The 19615-nt window shown below is 42.0% G+C and overlaps 1 protein-coding gene and 1 pseudogene across 2 annotated transcripts in view; one reads left to right on the forward strand and one right to left on the reverse strand.

Annotated features, from left to right (window-relative positions):
• Positions 1–18814, reverse strand: part of BRWD3 (bromodomain and WD repeat domain containing 3) — a 153155-nt gene extending 134341 nt beyond the window's left edge. Inside the window, exons 1-4 of one of the 2 annotated variants that reach the window (XM_059679709.1) lie at positions 18567–18814; positions 18382–18440; positions 18165–18194; positions 17691–17750 (exon numbers count right to left, since the gene is read on the reverse strand). In XM_059679709.1, the coding sequence (XP_059535692.1) occupies positions 17691–17750; positions 18165–18194; positions 18382–18440; positions 18567–18597 (180 nt within the window). In that variant the 5' untranslated portion in view covers positions 18598–18814. The remainder of the gene's footprint in view (positions 1–17690; positions 17751–18164; positions 18195–18381; positions 18441–18566) is intronic. The other variant, XM_059679708.1, reaches the window with a different exon arrangement.
• On the forward strand, positions 447–1181 carry LOC132224137 (large ribosomal subunit protein uL30-like; annotated as a pseudogene).
• Positions 18815–19615: the final 801 nt, after the last annotated feature.

Raw genomic sequence — 19615 nt, forward strand, 5'->3', positions numbered from 1 at the left:
CGTACACTGATGGTGGGAATGCAGACTGGTGCAGCCACTATGGAAAACAGTGTGGAGTTTCCTCAAGAAAATTAAAAATGAACTGTCATTTGACCCATTGATCCCACTCCTAGGAATATATCCTAAGAAGCCTGAAACACCAATCAGAAAGAATATATGTACCCCTAGAAGCATTATTTACAATAGCTAAGATATGGAAACAGCCCAAGTGTGCATCAGTAGATGAGTAGATAAGAAAGCTGAGGTACAGTTACTCCATGGAATACTATGCAGCTGTAAAAAAGAAGGACTTCTTAACCTTTGAAACAACATGGATGGACTAAACGAGTATTATGCCAAGAGAATTAAGCCAATCAGAGAAAAACAAATATCACATGATCTCACTTATATGTGGAATCTGATGAACAAAACAAACTGATGAACAAAAAAGATCCAGAAAGCTCTTTTCTGGCTGGAACCATGGAGTCTGCAGAAGAGAAGATGAAGGTTCCTGCTGTGCCAGAAACCCTCAAGAAAAAGCGAAGGAATTTCGCAGAGCTGAAGATCAAGCGCCTGAGAAAGAAGTTTGCCCAACAGATGCCTCAAAAGGCAAGAAGGAAGCTCATCTAAGAAAAAGCTAAGCACTATCACAAGGAATACAGGCAGATGTACAGAACTGAGATTCGAATGGCTAGGATGGCAAGAAAAGCTGGCAACTTCTATGTACCTGCCAAACCCAAATTAGCATTTGTCATCAGGATCATAGGTATCAATGGTGTGAGCCAAAGGTCCGAAAGGTGCTGCAGCTTCTTTGCCTTCGCCAGATCTTCAACAAGGCTTCAATTAACATGCTGAGGATTGTGGAATCATATATTGCATGGGCGTACCCAAACCTGAAGTCAGTAAATGAATTGATCTACAAGCGTGGTTATGGCAAAATCAACAAAAAACAAATTGCCCTCACAGATAACTCATTGATTGCTCAATCTCTTAGTAAATACGGCATCATTTGCATGGAAGATCTGATTCATGAGATTGATACTGTTGGAAAGTGCTTCAAAGAAGTAAACAATTTCCTATGGCCCTTCAAGTTATCTTCTCCGCGAGGTGGAATAAAGAAAAAGACCACCCATTTTGTAGAAGGTGGAGATACTGGTTAGAGGGAAGACCAGATCAATAGGCTAATTAGAAGAATAAATTAAGGTATCTACCATAGTTACTGCTATAATCTGGTCAGTTAATAAATGTCCTTTAAAATTAAAAAAAAAAAAAGATCCAGAGACGTTGATGCATGCTACGTACTGATGTATTGTGGGGAATCATGGGACCTGGTTGGAAAGTCTGTAAGGACCATTCTCCGAAAGGTCGGGGGGTGGGGGGGGCTCTGAGGGGACCTTGCCGAAGGCCACAGCCCCTACCTTGACTTTTCCAAACAAGTCAGATCCCCCGGGGTGTTTTGCTAGAATCTCTATGTTTAGTCTTTAAAGACCCGACCTTGTAGAAGCATATACTTTCTCAAGGATACTTACCCTGCTAATTGTATATAGAGCTTAATTTTAGTTCAAGCTGTGATGACAACAAAAGTCAACAGAGGCAGGCAAACAGGACTACTTGACAGCGATAGCCAAGTAGTGCCTTAGCCCTCTCTTTCACAGAAATGTGTTACAATAATCATTTATCTGTGGTTCAGGGTCTGCCGATCAGCCCCGGCAATGTATTTCAGAGGGAAGGGAGGTGGGGTGGGGAGAGATTAACCAATAAACTTACATTTAATATTGCTATTCGCTCTTTCTCTATATTAGAAGTGTCAACCAAATTCATGATCGACAATGATAGATTGAAACACACGTGTGTGATTGGCGTCAGCGCAAGCTTTATATGTATTGCACATACATATAAAGCCCTCGCTGTCGCCAGTTAGCCTTTTATAGTTATAGAATAAGCTTGCTTAAGTAGACCTGCTTTCTGATGTAGCTAAACTTTTTCCAGCCCAGTGAAGCAACCCAACTTCTCTTTCAGGTAATTGACAGCAACACAGCAGTAAATATCAACATGAAGCAGATTATTATTGTAGATCATGCAGGGAGAACAAAGGGTAAAATATTTAACTGCAGCAGGGTTTGACTATATTTGCACAGTGAGAAAACCTGAAGTCATTTCAGGGTCCACTATTTTTTACTTCTTTTCACTTGGGTCAAGTTTCTAAGCTTTTTAAATCTCCATTTTCCAGCTAATGAAAAGGAAATAGGATTCCGCCAAGTCTCCTATCTATCTACCTACTCCAGGACTTCTGTGAGGATCAAATGAGATGGGGCATGGGAAAATGCTTCACAGACATTTTATTAAAGTGTAAAGTGTTTCCACCTGGATATAAAACAAGTCATGTTTCTGGGCTGAAGAAACTCCAAGGAGGTTAGTCGCTAGGGAAAGGAAGCCGGGTGTTGCTACGTGATGTCATGACCCAGCACCCACAGCCACCGTTTCCGGACTAGGCTGGGCTGTGGGCCACATTTTGCACTATGGGGTCTCGGCAGCATCAGCTACGATTTGGTGGGCTGTCGTTCCGGGGTGGTGGTGGGGCCTGTGTCCTACTTGGGGGAAGCCGAGTGTTGTTTTGTTGGCACCTGTTTCTCTGTAAATGGCCAGTGTGAGTCACAGCAGCTCCTGTGTTGAGCGACTGCCCCCTGGTGGTCAGTGCGTGTCATAGCGACTTGTCAGAGGGACATTTAGCGTATTAGCCTTTTATATAGAGGCTAGGGGCCCGGTGCATGAAATTCGTGCACTGGGGAGGGAGAGGGGGTCCCTCAGCCCAGCCTGGCCCACTCACATACTGGGAGCCCTCAGGGGATGTCCTACTGACGGCTTAGGCCCACTCCCAGCTCCCCTTGGAGCCGGCTCTGCCTCTGCCAGGGCCTGAGGCCTCTGGCCGAGGCTTCTGACCTGGGCAGGGGACCCCCAGCTCCCTCCGATTGCTGGCTCCGCCCCTGCCCCTTCCGATCGCCGGCTCCACCCCTACCCAGGCCTGAGGCCTCTGGCCTAGGTCTCAGACCTGGGAAGGGGACACCCAGCCCCCGTCGATTGCTGGCTCCGCCCCTGCCACCTCCAATCGCCAGCTCCACCCCTTCCCATGCCTAAGGCCTCAGTCCTAGGCAGGGAACCCCCAGCCCCCTCCAATCGCCGGCTCCGCCACAGCGCCCTCCGATCGCCGGCTCCACCCCTGTCCCCTCCAATAGCCGGGTCTGCCCCTCAGCCCCCCCCCCACTGCCTCCTCTGCCACCTGCCTGGCCATCAGGCCTGGACAAATCAGTGGTGGTACTGAGGGGACTGGGCGCTATGGGCACCTCCATCTTTGTGACAGAGTGATGGAGTGATGGTTAATTTGCATATTACTCTTTCATTAGATAGGAGGATATGCATAGCCCATGGACAAACAATAGAGTGGGGAAGGCCTGGGGAGGGGAAGCGAATGGGGTGGAAGGGATCAATGTGGGGGAGAAACCTGTAATACTTTCAACTATAAAGATAAAACTTAAAAATAGATATTACTTGCACCAAACTGTTACCTTAATCTCTTTTGAATTAACAGGACACAGTCATTTAATAAAGCAGAACTGTTAAGCTAACTAGTTTCCAAAATAAGATCAAATTAATGATTTTAAAAATACCACTAGAGGCCTGGTGCACAAAAATTTTGAACTGGCGGGGAGGGGGGGGCGTCCCTCAGCCCCACTTGTGCCCTCTCACAGTCTGGGACCCCTCAGGAGATAACCACATGCTGGCTTAGGCCTGCTCCGCGGGTGGCAGATGGCAGGCCCGATCCCTTGGTGCCTGCCCCACCTCCCTGGGTCACGCACATGGCAGGACCGATCCGGGGGTTGGGCTGCCACCCCGGGTTGCACACACGGCAGGGCTGATCCGGGGGTTGGGGCACTGCTCCGGGTCGGGTCACAAACGGGACGCCTGGGTGAGCCGGCCAATCGCTGCTGCCCCGCCCAGCCATCCTGGGTCAGGTCACACACGGGATGTTCAGATGGAGGCTGGGCGGACTGGCCGATAGCTGCTGCACCGCCCGGCCGCCCCAGGTCAGGTCGCACACGGACGCCCACCGCCCCAGGTCGCAGATACTAGGCCCGGAAGGCGGCAGGGCAGGCAGGATGGTGCTGTCCCGCCCCACCACCCCAGGTCGCAAATAGCAGGCCCAGATGGCAGCGGGGCAAGTGGGATAGCGCTGTCCCACCCTGCCTGCAGTACGCAAAGTAGCCACCATCTTTGTTGGCAGTTAATTTGCATATCACGCTGATTGGCCAATGGGAAGAGTAACGAAGGTACAGTCAATTACCATGTTTGTCTATTATTAGATAGGACGCTCTAAATGACTAAGCTGTGAACTCAGAATTCACTGCAAAATCAACATTTTTTAAAACACACAAGTAAGCCGTAACCAGTTTGGCTCAGTGGATAGAGCGTCGGCCTGCGGACTGAAAGGTCCCAGGTTTGATTCTGGTCAAGGGCATGTACCTTGGTTGTGGGTATATCCCCAGTAGGGGTCGTGCAGAAGGCAGCTGATCAATGTTTCTCTCTCATTGATGTTTCTAACTCTCTATCCCTCTCCCTTCCTCTCTGTAAAAAATCAATAAAATATTTTTAAAAAAATAAAAAATAAAATAAAACACACAAGTAAATTTCTGAAGATGGTTAACAGATGTAGACAGGGATGGGGCAATAAAACACAACTGTTTTACATTTTTTGTCTAAGCTAATGTTCAAGTCCCTGATATGTTTCATAAACACCTAATTATTGAAAGACTAAACAGAGAAAACTAGAGTATTAAAAATCCTTAGATAAAACAAACATCTATGTTCTCTTGATAGTCCTGAAATCTATTAGCCACAATCCCAACTTTTATAAGTGCTACAATTTATATATATATATATATATATATATATATATATATATATATATATGTATATATATATATATAGAGAGAGAGAGAGAGAGAGAGAGAATCTAAATATAAATACACATGTCTACCATTACATAGCACACAAATTGACATATTACCACCACAAAATAAAAAAATAATTTTGTAAATCATCCCTAATGATCACCATGAGGCAAGAGATTATGTATGTTTGAGCAATATTTGCTCAGTGAATCAATAAGTGAATAAAAACCAAAGTAATGTCTACAAAGTAAAGTATATCTATAAGCAATATCATCCTATATAATAAAGTGGTAATATGCAAATTGACCATCATACCCTCGCACAAGATGGCCGCCCCCATGCGGTCACAAGATGGCCACTCCCAGGTGGTCACAAGATGGCTGCAACAAAATGGCCAGGAGGAGAGGGCAGTTAGGGGTGACCAGGCCAGTGGGAGAGGGCAGTTGGGGACAACCAGGTCGGCAGTGGAGGGCAGTTGTGGGTGACCGGGCCTGCAGGGGAGGGAGAGCAGTTGGGGGGGGGGGGGGACCGGGCCTGCAGAGGAGGGCAGTTGGGGACAACCAGGTCCACAGGGGAGGGCATTTAGAGGTGACCAGGCTGGCAGGGAAGGGCAGTTGGGGACAACCGGGCCTGCAGAGGAGAGCAGTTGGGAGCAATTGGGCCAGCAGGGGAGGGCAGTTGGGGGTGACCGGGCCTGCAGGGGAGGGCAGTTGGGGGCAATTGGGCCAACAGGGGAGGGCAGATGGGGGAGATCGGGTCGGCAGGGGAGGGCAGTTGGGGGTGATTGGGCCGGTAGGGGAGCAGTTAGGCATCAATCAGGCTGGCATGGAAGTGGTTAGGGGGTGATCAGGCTGGCAGGCAGAAGCGGTTAGGGGGAAATCAGGCAGGCCAGGCAGGAAAGTGGTTGGGAGCCAGCAGTTCCGGATTGTGAGAGAGATGTCTGACTGCCAGCTTTAGGCCCGTTCCCAAAGGAAGCGGGCCTACGTTGTCAGTCGGACATCCCAGGAGGGGTCCCAGACGGGAGAGAATGCAGGCTGGGCTGATGGACACCCTCCCCACCCCAATGCATGAATTTTGTGCACCAGGCCTCTAGTATGAATTCATAAAAAAACAACCTTAGGTTCTTATATCAGGGTGCCTTTTTCTTTTTTTAGGAAACAGATCTACAGTCCAACATGTATTTAGAACTCTTGGAATAAATGATTCTGTTGTGATTTTTAAAAATTATTTCCTGATCATCTTTGTATCTTCAAAAAACAATTTTAATCTACCAAAATAATTTGGGCTTGTTCAACTGTCATGATTTTTAGAAAGAATGGCAACTTAACCTGATTATTTTAAACTAGAGGCCCGATGCACAAAATCCGTGCAAGAGTAGGCCTTCCTTCCCCTGGCTGTCAGCACCAGCTTCCCTCTGGCACCCGGGAACCAGGCTTCCCTCCGGCCACCAGCAGGCACCCAGGATCCAGGCTTCCCTCGCAGCCCCAGCTTCATCCGGAAGGACAGAAGGACATCTGGAAGGACGTCCAGTATAATTAGCTATTACACTTTTATTATTATAGATATGCATCTACAAGGTTTAGTTTCTGGATTGAGACAAAGTATCAAGCAAATTCTTTCATTAATTTCTCACATCTCTAGTTTTGTTTTCTAAGCAAAAACTATATAGGACTATCAGTAAAATATATAGGTAATAAAGTAAAAGCAGCTGATGATTCCATTTAAAAACAATTTCTTGTTATCTATAGACACAAATGTCCTAAAATACTAGTTTGTAATTAATTCCCTCAATATTAGAGCATTTCCTAAGTATTCCTACATGCAAACATAGTTAGTACCCCTAAATAAAAAAAAAAATAATACACACACACACACACACACACACACACATATGCCTTCAAATACGGAATATTAACATCTATAATAGCTTATGCTTTCCCCCCCCACCCAATACTGCCTGGAATAAACTAGCTTCTGATATCAGAGATCACTTTTCCATCAAGTAACTGCTATACCGTGTGGGGCAAAATTAAGTTTACAATTGTGAGTACGTGAAACACAGTTAATTCTTGTATTATTATTTATTAATTACTAGAGGCCCGGTGCACAAAAATTTGTGCACTCGGGGGGTAGGGGGGGTCCCTCAGCCCGGCCTGTGCCCTCTCGCAGTCTGGGACGCCTCGGGAGATAACGACCTGCTGGCTTAGGCCTGCTCCCGGGTGGCAGAGGGCAGGCCCAATCCCTAGGTACAGCCCCTGGTCGGGCTCAGAGCAGGGCCGATTGGGGAGTTGGGGCGCTGCCCCCTGTCACGCACAGAGCAGGGAGATTGGGAGGTTGTGATGCCACCCTCAGTCACGATCAGGGTGGGCCGATTGGGGGGTTGGGGCACTGTCCCCGGTCACACTCAAGGCAGGGTCGATGGGGAGGTTGCGGCGCCACCCTCGGTCACGCACAGAGCAGGGCCAATCAGGGGGTTGGGGCACTGCCCCCTGTCACTCACAGAGCAGGGCCCATCAGGGGGGTTGGGGCTATGTACCCTGTCACGCACAGAGCAGGGCCCATCAGGGGGTTGGGGCACCGCCCTCTATCACCCACAGAGCAGGGCCGATCAGGGGGTTGGGGCGCCGCCACTCTCACACTCAGGGCAGGGCCAATGGGGAGGTTATGGCTCTACCCCGTCACACACAGAGCAGGGCCTATGGGAGGGGAGGGGGTTTGGGGAGCTCCCCCCTATCAGGCACAGAGCAGGGCTGATCAGGGGGTTGGGGCGCCTTCCCCTGTCATGAACAGAGCAGGGTGGATAGGGAGGTTGTGGCCCCGCCCCCTGTCACACACAGAGCCACAGGGCGATCAGGGGGTTTGGGCGCTGCCCCCTGTCACGCTGATCCCGGTGCCGGGAGGCCTCATGGCTCCGCTGATCCCGGTGCTGGGAGGCATATTACCCTTTTACTATATAGGGTAGAGGCCTGGTGCATGGGTGGGGCCGGCTGGTTTGCCCTGAAGGGTGTCCTGGATCAGGGTGGGGGTCCCCACTGGTGTGCCTGGCCAGCCTGGGTGAGGGGATGATGGCTGTTTGCAGCTGGTCACACACCCTTCAGGGTGGGGGTCCCCACTGGGGTGCCTGGCCAGTGTGGGTGAGGGGCTGAGGGCTGTTTTCAGGCTGGGGGTGACTGAAGCTCCCAACTGCTCCTTTTTTCCTTTTTTTTTTTTTTTATTCTGGGCCACCTTTAGCTTTGAGGCTTGGCTCCAGCTCTTAGGCCTCTGGCTGAAAGTAGGTTTCTGGCCTTTGCTTACAATGTTGCAAATCTGCTGGCTGAAGTCCGGCTGTATTTGTTACAGTTTCTTAAACTGCCCGGCTGTATTTGTTACAGAGTTTCTTAAACTGCCCGCTCAGAGGCCTGCAGCCGTAGGGGGGGAATGTTGGTTTCCTCCGTCACTGAGGCAACCAAGCCTCATGTTAGTTTCAAGCTACCTGGCTGCCGGCCATCTTGGCTGACAATTAATTTGCATATCTCGCTGATTAGCCAATGAAAAAGGTAGCAGTCGTACGCCAATTACCATGTTTCTCTTTTATTAGTGTAGATTGTATTATTTTCCATATGAAGAACTGTAAACCTACTTTTGCCCTACCCTGAATTAGGGCTTTACAAACGATGGTAGTTGATGTCTTTAATGGCATTTTATGTTTTACAAATTTTCATTTCGTTATGCAATTACCATCTCAAGTTATTCAGGTTACAAAAATCTAACTAAGTATTCTAGAAATTACAAATATCTAGCAATATGTAATCCAGAAAATGGGAATTCTCTAATAGGAATTTTTAGAATTACCTCTTATTAAATAAAAACCTGTCAGAATTTTATCAAACTGACATCTTAAGGCTTGACTACTTCATTTTACAGAAACACTGATGTTCGATTTACTGTTAATTATATAAAATTTTTATTAATTCTTCTGTAATAATTTAAAAACACATAAACATTAGTTAAGCAACTAAAACAAGGTTTTTCTACAACAAAATTCTTGCCCTTGAAGATTTGTATTATAAACCATTAAATAAATTTCACACGTTTGATTTTCACCCTATACAACAGAAAACTGCTCAATTTCTAAGTGGTCCCACTGAAAAGTACATTCCTCTAAAATCAATAAAAATTTGATTATAAAACAGTACTATAGAAATATAGATTCTATAATCAATGACAATAACAATACTTTTGATTTTGAACTTGCTTCTCCTTTAAAAAATAATAGTAAGCTTCCAAACTATATCAACACAGTTCTTATAACAGTTTCTTCTAAATCAAACTTCAGGACTTATAAGTGTTAGTTAACGTTAACTTTAATTCATTTGTTTTAATTAAAACTGGAATGTTTTAAAGGTGATCTTTTAAGGCATAAGAACACTTAACTACCCTCATTAGAATTATATAGAGATATAATGTAATATAAAATAAAATATAACATTAAAATATGGATTAAAATATTCTATGAAATTTGTGGCTTAATATTATAAGCAACTCTTTTCTATTAAAGTTCAAATATTCCAATTTCAATTATGTAACCACATTCCTCTCTGGAATATAATGGCGAACAAGTAACACAACAAGCACTTTAAGATCTGAAAAATTCTCTAAAAGCAAATTTCAAAAGTATAATACAAACTTCTGTATTATTCTGAAAAATAGCTCCAAGGAGTTAAATTATAGAATCTTTAAACTGGAAGTATCCTTATACATAATCAAACTAGCTCCACATCTTACGGTAGGAAAAACAGATTCAGAAAAGTGAAGTCCAATGGTCACAATGAGTGGACAGAACTCTGGTCTCCCTGTCTACTGCTCTTTCTACTACTGTCCTATTAACACAGTTGAAAAATCATGAACACAAAGGCTGTAAAAAATTAAAACTATGAATTTCAATAAACTGAAAATTAAATGGAGCCTAAATTATAAACCTTCTAAATAAGGAAGATTGCGTAACTAAAGAGCAACTCTAACAACTGAATTACCACTCTTCAGAATCATTATGACAACTGAGAGGACCAGAGAACTCACTGAGATGATCCTACTCATCATACTTAGTTAACAGGAATCCAACTGGGCACTGAATAAAATGCAAATGGTACCTACCTAATATCTGGGGGCCAGGCCTGCATCAAAAGCTGCATTTGAAATACTAATTTTCTGTTGCGAATGATATTTTACATTGGCTTTTAGAAATAATAGGATCAGACCAGCAACTCTAAGAAAACAAAACAGAACTGTTTGTGTGTTTTATTTTCTAACTAAGATCATGACTACACAAGTAAAATGAAAAATCAAATTGGGATCATATGCTAAGGAAATAAACTGCAACATTTATCTGAGATTGTAATTTGGCTGTGCAGTGGGGGAGGGAATAGAAGACGTAACAAATTAGTTACATGTTTTTTTTTTACATTTAGGGACAGAAAACAAAACAGATTTTGGAAAATACAGCAATTTAAATATATCAATAAAAGTACATTAGCATGGCACTTTGAAGCCTGAGAATCTGGATTATTTAGGTTCTAAAATTTACTAGCTTTTATGCCTTCTAGTATTGTGGTAGAGTAGGAAGGACTTGGTGAATTATTCCAGCACCCCCATTTCCTACATATGTGACCTGTAACATTACTCAGTCTCTGAGCCTAAGCTTCTTCATCTGTAAAACAGGGAATAATGATAACCACCTCACATGATTTGGTAAAAATGAAAACAGAATCATTTACTCAGGCACTTATTTATTCAGTCATCTAAAGTATAGGGATGAAATGGCAAGATTAAACTGCTGAACTAAGGGAACACACAGTCTCAGTGGGGGAAACAAATAGAAACAAATCAAAGCTACAAGTGCTGAGAAGTTAGCACAGAGAACTAAGGAAGCAAAGGAACACAGTGCTAATCTGGGCCTGGGAGTAGGGGGTAGTTCGTGTCTAATTTCACAATTGAAGGCTAAGAAAATGTCCACAAGACAAACAAAGGAAAGAGAGGGCATTCTGGGCAGAGAAATACACCCCCACCCAGTAAACTCACTGCATGGTGACTAGCACACACTATCTCAATGTTTTTGATTGCTCCTCCACAATGTTAAGTTAAAAAAAAAAATGTGCAGGGCCCTGATCAGGTAGCTCAATTGGTTAGAGCGTTGTCCTGATATGCCAAGGTTATAGGTTGGATCCCTGGTCAGGGTACATACAAAAAGCAACCAATGAAGGCATAAATAAGTGAAAACAACAAATCGATATTTTTTTCTTCCTCTCCCTCTCCCTTCCTCTCTGAAATCAATAAAAAATATATCAAAAAAATAAACCTCTCCAGAGGATTATCTGATTTTTAATAATACTTGTACAAAAAATAAGACTGGAAGAAAACATTAAAATTAATAATAATTTCTTCTTGATACTTTTCAGTAAAATAGAAATATCTGCAATAATCTGCTATTACATCTTTATAATGTATTGAGTTTTATTGTTTGCTGAATTTGAAGAAGGAGAGGGGGGAAATGAGTAAAAAGGGACAGAAAACAGAAAGGCCTTTGGATTGTAGTGATACCACTGGTTCGCAGGGTGGGATATGAAATGTTACGATTTAGTATCATTTCCTTTGAAAATGCTAACCATCATCCACAGCATTTCTTTTTATTAGTTTTAAGATAGCCTCAGGAATGAGACCAGCAGATCCATCCACCTAGGCTCAAGTATTCTCTGGGTTATACTGCCTCAAAAAAGCACTACAGGTACTATAACCTTGAAAGTATATAATATCAAGACAAAGATAAGGGATCAACTCACATTGTAGAAGTTTCTCAGTAAAGAAAGGTCCAATAAAAGAATTCCGTACCAGCTAGCAGATTAGAAAAGCCTTAAAAAAGTAATTGAATGAAATGCTTCTTAAAACAGTAAAGAAACCTGATCAAATAACAACAGAGGGTGAGCAAATCATATAAAACACCATGGTAGGTACTAAAGGGCATGAAAAAAACATCTTCAACAATGTAATTTAAAATACAAGAAATTAATTATCAATAATGTATAGAAAATAACAGGATAAAAAGATCAATCAGAATGACTGAGAATCCCTACAAAAAGACAATGGAAAGATATATTCTTAAAAAAGAGTGAATACACCACCAATATCATACTGAATTACTTTTCTGTTAATTTGTAAAAATACATATAACACTAAGTATCTTTTGAACTCATGATTTCTTGTTTAACACAGATGCACCTGCAAACACACATTTGGAGTTCAATTCTGACACTTTTTAAATATTATTTTAATGGCATGTTTTATATGCCCTTCACCTTATAAAAATAATTAGGAAAATTAGATGGTAATAATTACCTAGCTAAAAAATATAATTCTGCGGTCAGAGTTGTCCAGATTTCTACACTAGCAATTCAACCTCTCTGTCCTATTTTTCAAATGTAGTAACCAATTCATTTGCACAGTGTTTTCAATTAATAAAATACATTGTTTCATATTTAACTCTTTTGGTTCACACAACAACCAGGTAAAACAGGTATTGGTTTTTATTTTATAAATAAGGAAACTGAATCCCTAAGAAGTTAAATAACTTTCCCAGGGTCACTCAGCAAGTAAAGCCTATCTTCCAGACTAAATCTTATGATCTTTTCATACTACCCACAAAATGTTATGTGAGAAATGTCAAACAAGGGGATCTCAAAAATATGAAACAAACAAGAAATAAAAATGACACAAACACCAAGTTGCCTTTAAATTACTATTTTGCTCTCTACCAAAAAATTATGTATTAACCAATCAGTAATCAACATCAGTAAAACAAGAACAAAAACACACAAACTATATTAATTTCAAATTTGGCAAAAGTGATTTTAAGGAAAAAATTTTATAAGGGAACATTCACCCTAACAGCAATTCTCATCACTTTCTTACTACCATCTCATTTGTACTGAGATACCAGTTTTCCTAGAACTAATGATAAATCTCCAAAAGGATTTAATCATCCAAAGTATGTTACTAGAGCCCACATGTGAAAAAAAAAGCCAAAGATGAATTCAGACAAATAGCAAAAGCCAACATATTACAGAAAGCAAAAATGAACACATGGCTCAAGCAAATCAGTAGTGAAGGATACTAGTTTTCAGACATTCATTGCTCTCTGCCATAATACCTATGGGTTAGCATTATATCCACTAGGGTTGAGCAGCACATGCTTTCTGGTTTCCTAAGATGCATTCTGTTCTTCCTAACTATGGCTGCATGTCTGTATCCACACAGCAGTTAATAAGTCACACATGCTTATAAATTGCTTCCACACTGAGGGATGCAATAACTATGCTGCTAACACTCAAAGATACTGTTCTAACAGACAATTTAAGCTATTACTAATAATTAGAGAAAAAGAGCTGGGTAAGGTAAGAAAAAAATACAGGTATGCCTGGAATTCAAATGCAAGTGTTTTAAAGTAGTTGGGGAGAATCAAATGAGATGTGAAAACACTTTTAAACTTGAATATGTTATATGCAGATACAAGTTCTTCCACCCATGAACCAGGAGGTCAGGGGTTTGATTGCTGGTCAGGGCTCAATCCCCAGTTGAGGGCGTGCAGGAGGCAGCTAATTAATAATTCTCTCTCATCATTGGTGTTTCTATCTCTCTCTCCCTCTCCCTTCCTCTCTCTGAAATCAATAAAAACATATTAAAACATTTAAAAATAAAATAAAATAAAGGTAATAGAGCCCTGGGCGAATAGTTCAGTTGGTTAGAGCTTCGTTCCAATTAGCCAAGGTTGTGGGTTGGATCCTGGGTCAGGGCACATACATACAAGAATCAACCAATGAATGTATAAATAAGTGGAACAACAAATCAATGTTTCTCTCGCTAAAATCAGTAAATAAAGAAAAGAAGGCAATACAATCGATGTAACTCCAAATGTAAACATTAATTGGTGCTCTCAATTCTATGGATGAGAATAGTGAATAAATGTAAAAATATATACCACACCTAAAGATTATTGTGCCTTTGGTTCAGTATTATGACATGAGTCCCCTTAACATGATTCAAAATTCTTTAAATTGCCTTTGAAAAAGTTTTTTTAAGCCACCAACTCAATATATAAATGTGAAGATTAACAAAAACTATTCATTTAAACACACATGCCCCCCTCATTACTTTGTTCCTCATCCTCAATAAAGCTCCATGGAGGAAGCAATAAAATAGCCAACAATTCAACAGGGTCACAAATGAAAGAACATCTGTAATTATTTAAATTACCTACCTTAAAATGAACTGTAAGAAACAAGTCTAATTCTATTATGTTGTAAATAAGTCAAGCAGATATAAAAAAGGCATACATTAAACTTCAGAAACAATCGCCATCACTTCAAAATTCTCCCTCTTATTACTTAACATTCTAAAAATTAATTTAGAATGTTTTATTTTGAATGCCATATTTAAAAACCATACAGTTCAACATAAACTGACAAACATTTCATGTACAGACATTTTTTAAAGGCACTTGAGATCTGGATATGTCAATACTTGCCTGCCAGCAGCTTAAAAAGAAAAGCACCTTCTCTTATGTTCCAAATTTGAATTAAAACATTAAATCAGATTTAAAAAATAAAAAGGGGGAATTTCTGGACTATGTAATAGGAACAGTAGTAATCAACTTATTATCTTAATATTCTTCTGGATAAATCAAGTTAAGCAGTACAATTTAAGCAAAAGTATACATATGGACAGAAAGGCAGGATTTTTTTCTAATATATAGTATAAACATGGATATGCAACCCCTGTTCAGTAGTTTGATATCTTTGTTTATGTTTTACCTCTTCATTATGCATTTGTATTCTTTCCTTCCTATACCCCAGTACATCTTAAATTTGAAGTGTTGTTATAGAATTAGCATACCAGATTATACTACTTATTAATTCTATAAGTACATAAGGTTTTACAATTAATACTTTGCCTAAATTCCAATCCAAAACATGTAGCAAAATCAAAGATCAAAATCCACTGTTCTAATAGTACTTTAAAAAATACCTATCCCAAGGAGCATTTGAGATCTTGCTTCCCAGCATATGGGATCAGATTGGCTCAAATAAACTCATAAAAATTCTCCCAAAAAAATCCCTACCCCAAGGAAAAAAAAACAACACATCTCTTCCACAATGAAGCTACTCAAAATCAGAGATCAAATGTGTAATAATTTTAATAAACAATACAACTGCTGAATCTAGAATCAGTCTAACACTGCTCACTCAGTTCTAAGCCACTATACTTCTTTTCCTCCTGTTCAAATTCTCACTCAGCTCTGTCTCCTCTTCCCTTACAAAGAAATCTATAAGTAGAGAGCAGACATCTGATTTAAAATAAGACCCATACTATCAAAATGTAATATCCCTAGAAAAACTGGATCCCAGTCTGGAAAAGTAAAAACCTAAGTGTAAAATATAAAAATTAAATTAAAAACAAAAAAAGTCTAAATGTTATATAATTTTCAAAACAATAGAAATTCTGTGTATATAAAAATAAATATACATATATAAATGTAAAAACAAATTAAAAAGATAAACGTGAAACTCAAGTATATGTCGGGATATACAAATAGATTAACAATTAAAAAATTAACTGGTTAAAGTTTAAGCTTCACTAACAATGGAAAAAAGCTAATTAATTCAACTAGGAAATACTTTCACCAATTAAAGCCACCAAAAGATGTAAAAAATATTTAAAAACTCACTCTAAGTACCTAGATGGTGATAGTATAAATTAGTACAGTTTTCTGGAAAGCAATCTTACAATATGTAAAAACTAATGAGATCCTCTGACCTGATAACTCCACTTTAGAAATATAGCCCAGGAAAAGAGCTCAAAGAAAAGAAAAATAAAACAGCAAAAAGATTACTTAACTATGCAAAGATATCAGTAAAAAACTGGAAGTAACTGAAGTGCTTTACTGGAAGTTAAGTTCTAATCATAACAGATCAAATACAACTGAATCTTTTCTTGCCATTAAAATAATAATGAGTAGTTAAATACAGATAAGCATATGAATAAGTTTTAAGTAAGAAAATATAAATGGACATCAATTACAATTACTTAAAAGTATGCCTTTACAATATAAGAAAAGGAAGTCTGGTAGGCTGTCTTTTTGTGTATGTATGTGTGTGGTTAAGAGACCTGTATTTTTAATTATTTTGGTGTTCATTTACTTTGCATTACTGTCAAGTTAATGTTTAAACAGCTTTTTCCTTTTAAGTCTTTTCTACTTAAAATGGTCCACTTAGAGACAAACGTAAAGGAAAACATTTTAAATATGCCTCAGTAAGAAACTATCTTCAAAAGCATATTAGTCATAAAGTGTTAAAATATATATTGGTAGGCATTATTATTTTGCCCTCCTTTTGGCAGGACTTAAGTTCAACAAAATGTCTGACTACTAATTAAATAAACTAATATATGCAGTTTTTCAAGAATAATTTTTATCCACCTGTGTGCGAATTCTTTACCATTAACAATACAGATGGTGGTTGTCCTTATCACAATCCTTAAACCATTTTCTGTGATTTGCAAAAAGTAAGAAAAATAGTAGACTTAGTAATAATTAACATGGCCTCATTGTAATTTAATACAAAGAGAAACATTAAATGAACATCAAAGCAATTTAAATATTATATTATTGCAGACAATTTTTAAATAATTTTATTTCCATTTAGAGTCTACCATACCCCTCCAACTTTTTAAAACTTTGTCCGATTGTTCTCCATTTGGATTTTATGTCAAAGATAGTTCAATTTAGATTTTAGTAACATCACCCTTTCTTTTTTTCATTTCCTTCCAATTGACTGTGCCCAGTGGCTAATGCAACCGAACAGCCTCCCCAAAATAAAAAAGATCACCTTTTTGTGTGTATCAAAGCTAAACAGAAGGTACATTTATACTATGGATTATATTTTTAGGAGAAACGGTGGTCAATCTAATGCCTTTGGTCCTTTACTAAAGTATATCCTATTTTAGAATATGGCCATTGTTGTCTACTTGTAAACCCCAAATCGTGTTTCAATTCTCAAAAAGGTCATAATCCATAGTTGTTATTTAGTAATGTGCACAAATTCGATTGAGTAATGATTTGATTAGCTATTTTCTAAAATCCGAGATATACAACGACTATGCTTTTATTCAGTACTCGAAATTTTGGAATTCGCTCGATGCTCCCTATTTTTAATTGTCGTTTTTTCTCAATCCGGGTCCGTCAACTCCCCTCCAGAGCCCCCTCCCTAGTCCCCCACCCCCAAAAAAGACCGAGTCTGGCCTCAGTTCCCGTATTTCAAGCCAGGACCAACCAGAAACCAGTTTTCTTCCACTAATCCGGAACTCCGGGCTGTTACCAAGACTGCCATTGGCCAGCGTCAGTCCGTGGTACGTGCCCCAAGATAACCCTCTGGTTTCTCTCCCTTTTCCCCTTACAATGGGTCTTTCCCGATGTTTGTAACATATTCCTGATCCACAATACGGCATTTCTGATAACCAACTCACATTCTTCAAAGTTTTCGGGTGGAAACAAGCGAGGCCAAGGGGAGGACAGGGTACCCCTTCGGCTCGGGAGGGGGGGGGGAAGGGGCAGTCGTTCTACGGCTCAACACCGAGCTCAGGAACCTCGTAGGCTGAGGGGTCCGGGAGGCGGGCTGGGGAACAAGGTGGGGAGGGAGCCGTGAAAGAGTTGGGGTAAGTTGAAATGAAAACTTTACTCACCAGATCCTCGAAGCTTCTTCGATGCTCCTTCCCCTCCCAGTCTAAGCGGCGCGGAATCAGCTAGGGGCCGGAGAAAAGGAGGGGGAAGGAAAAACGATAAAGGCCAAGCCCCTGCTCCCCGTCAACCCGAACCAGCCCGGGTCCGGGTCCACAACCTTTTGGCGTCTTTATTTCTCAAGGCCCTGTAGCTGTGGCCCCAGAGCTAGACTAGTGTGTGTGTGGGGGGGGGGGAGGGGGGGGGAGAGGCCGAAGGGGAGGAAATCCTGAAAAACCGCCTCCCTCAGGCATAAAGAGGGGGCGAGTTGAGACCCCAGGGCTATCCGCCCCTTTTGAGCAAAGAAGCCGGTTCACCCCTATGACAACAGCTATCAGTGCCCAGATCCAAGCCTCCCACCGGGCCCCAGCCCTGCGCCCTGGACTGGCCCTCCCTCTCTCCAGTCTCACCCCAACCCTCTTCCCGAAGGGGCTCCGTACCTGATGCTCCTCGAGCTCCTGTACTAGCACCTGAGCAAAAGGGAAACACAGATATGAGAAGCAGCTTGGGCCATCAACCCAGTCCTCCCTCCCCTCGGCCGCTGACGGTAGGACTAGTCAAGGCCGGCCATTCCTTCCGCGGAACGGCGCACTCCGCTGCCTCGACTTCCCCTTTGGTACCATCCTCGCGACTCCCAGACCTCCTTCTCCCTCTCACCTGAGCGGATTTGTTGCAGGGTCCGGACTGCAAGAATCTAGCGATCAGGTAATACAGTTCTAAGAAAAAGGTGAAAAAGAGGTTGAGAGGGAGGCAAAGAAGAGAAACAGAAGCTTTTTCCAAAGGAAACTGACATTGGTCGCGCTAAGCTCCCATCCCCTTGGCCCCCAGACACAGCTACCCACCGGCTTCTATCTGGGTAGGTGCCGCCGCCATCCTTTTCACGAGGGGGCTTCGATTCGGAGGGGCTAGCGGCGGCGGGTGAGGGCGCTGCCTCTATTGTGGTGAAGCCCCCATGCCCTGGAGTCCCGCCGTTTCCGCCGCACTCCTCGTCCCAGTTTCGGTCTCTCTCGGATTCATCGCATCACGTTTCGACCCATAGATATTCTAGCCCTAGAGCTGAGGAGGCGGAGGAGGAAGGAGAGGGAGCGAGAGAAGAAGAGGGAGGAGTCGAAGTGGCCGACGGGTGGGCGGGTGCAAAGGGGGTGGAGAAATGGAAGGTAAAAACTGAGAGGAGCCTGCATTACATGTTGTTCGCCGCCAGAGGCACTACGGCCGCAGCCAGGTTTCTGCTCTCCCAGAGGGCCCACGGTTGCCTAGCTACGGCTCCCGGAAAAGGGGGGAGGTGCCAAGTGAGGCCGACGCTCTGGCAGCCTCTGTAGAACTCGATGGTGGCGTTGTCGTCCACGTTCTCTAAGGTCGGTTTCCCTTCCGGTGAGGGCAGTCGGACCTTTTCTGGTTGAGGAGCCAGCCCTCTGGCGTGATCGTGAGAAAAAGTGAGGCGCTGACTTGACTCAGCTGCTTTTTTCATTTTCCTCCCGGAACCGATGAGGTTTTTGTTGTTGTTGTTGTTGTTGTTGTTTTTTGCTGGCGGTTTTTTTGTGTGTTTTTTTGGTTATTGTTTTGCCTCTTCGCCACTGAAACTAAACGATCTTGTAACTGAGGTAGGAAAAGGAGCCCCTACTTTTCCCTCGTCACTTGTTTCTCTTTAAAATTATTTTTGTACCAGATGAAAATACTGTACTTACCAGTCCAGAGTGCAGGGCTCACATAGAGGAAGACCATTTCTGAAAATGTCCCTCATTCTGACAAATATTGCAGAAGGAGTTTGCTGTCGGACACGAAGTATTTTATTTTATCCCCTAATGAAAGATTCATATGTTCCATATCTCTCCCATTCCTATAGGATGATTTTCAATTGTATTTTCAAACACTGCCAAAGCATTTTACATTA

The sequence above is a fragment of the Myotis daubentonii genome, chromosome X (assembly GCF_963259705.1).
Source record: "Myotis daubentonii chromosome X, mMyoDau2.1, whole genome shotgun sequence".
In the NCBI taxonomy this organism is placed as follows: domain Eukaryota; kingdom Metazoa; phylum Chordata; class Mammalia; order Chiroptera; family Vespertilionidae; genus Myotis; species Myotis daubentonii.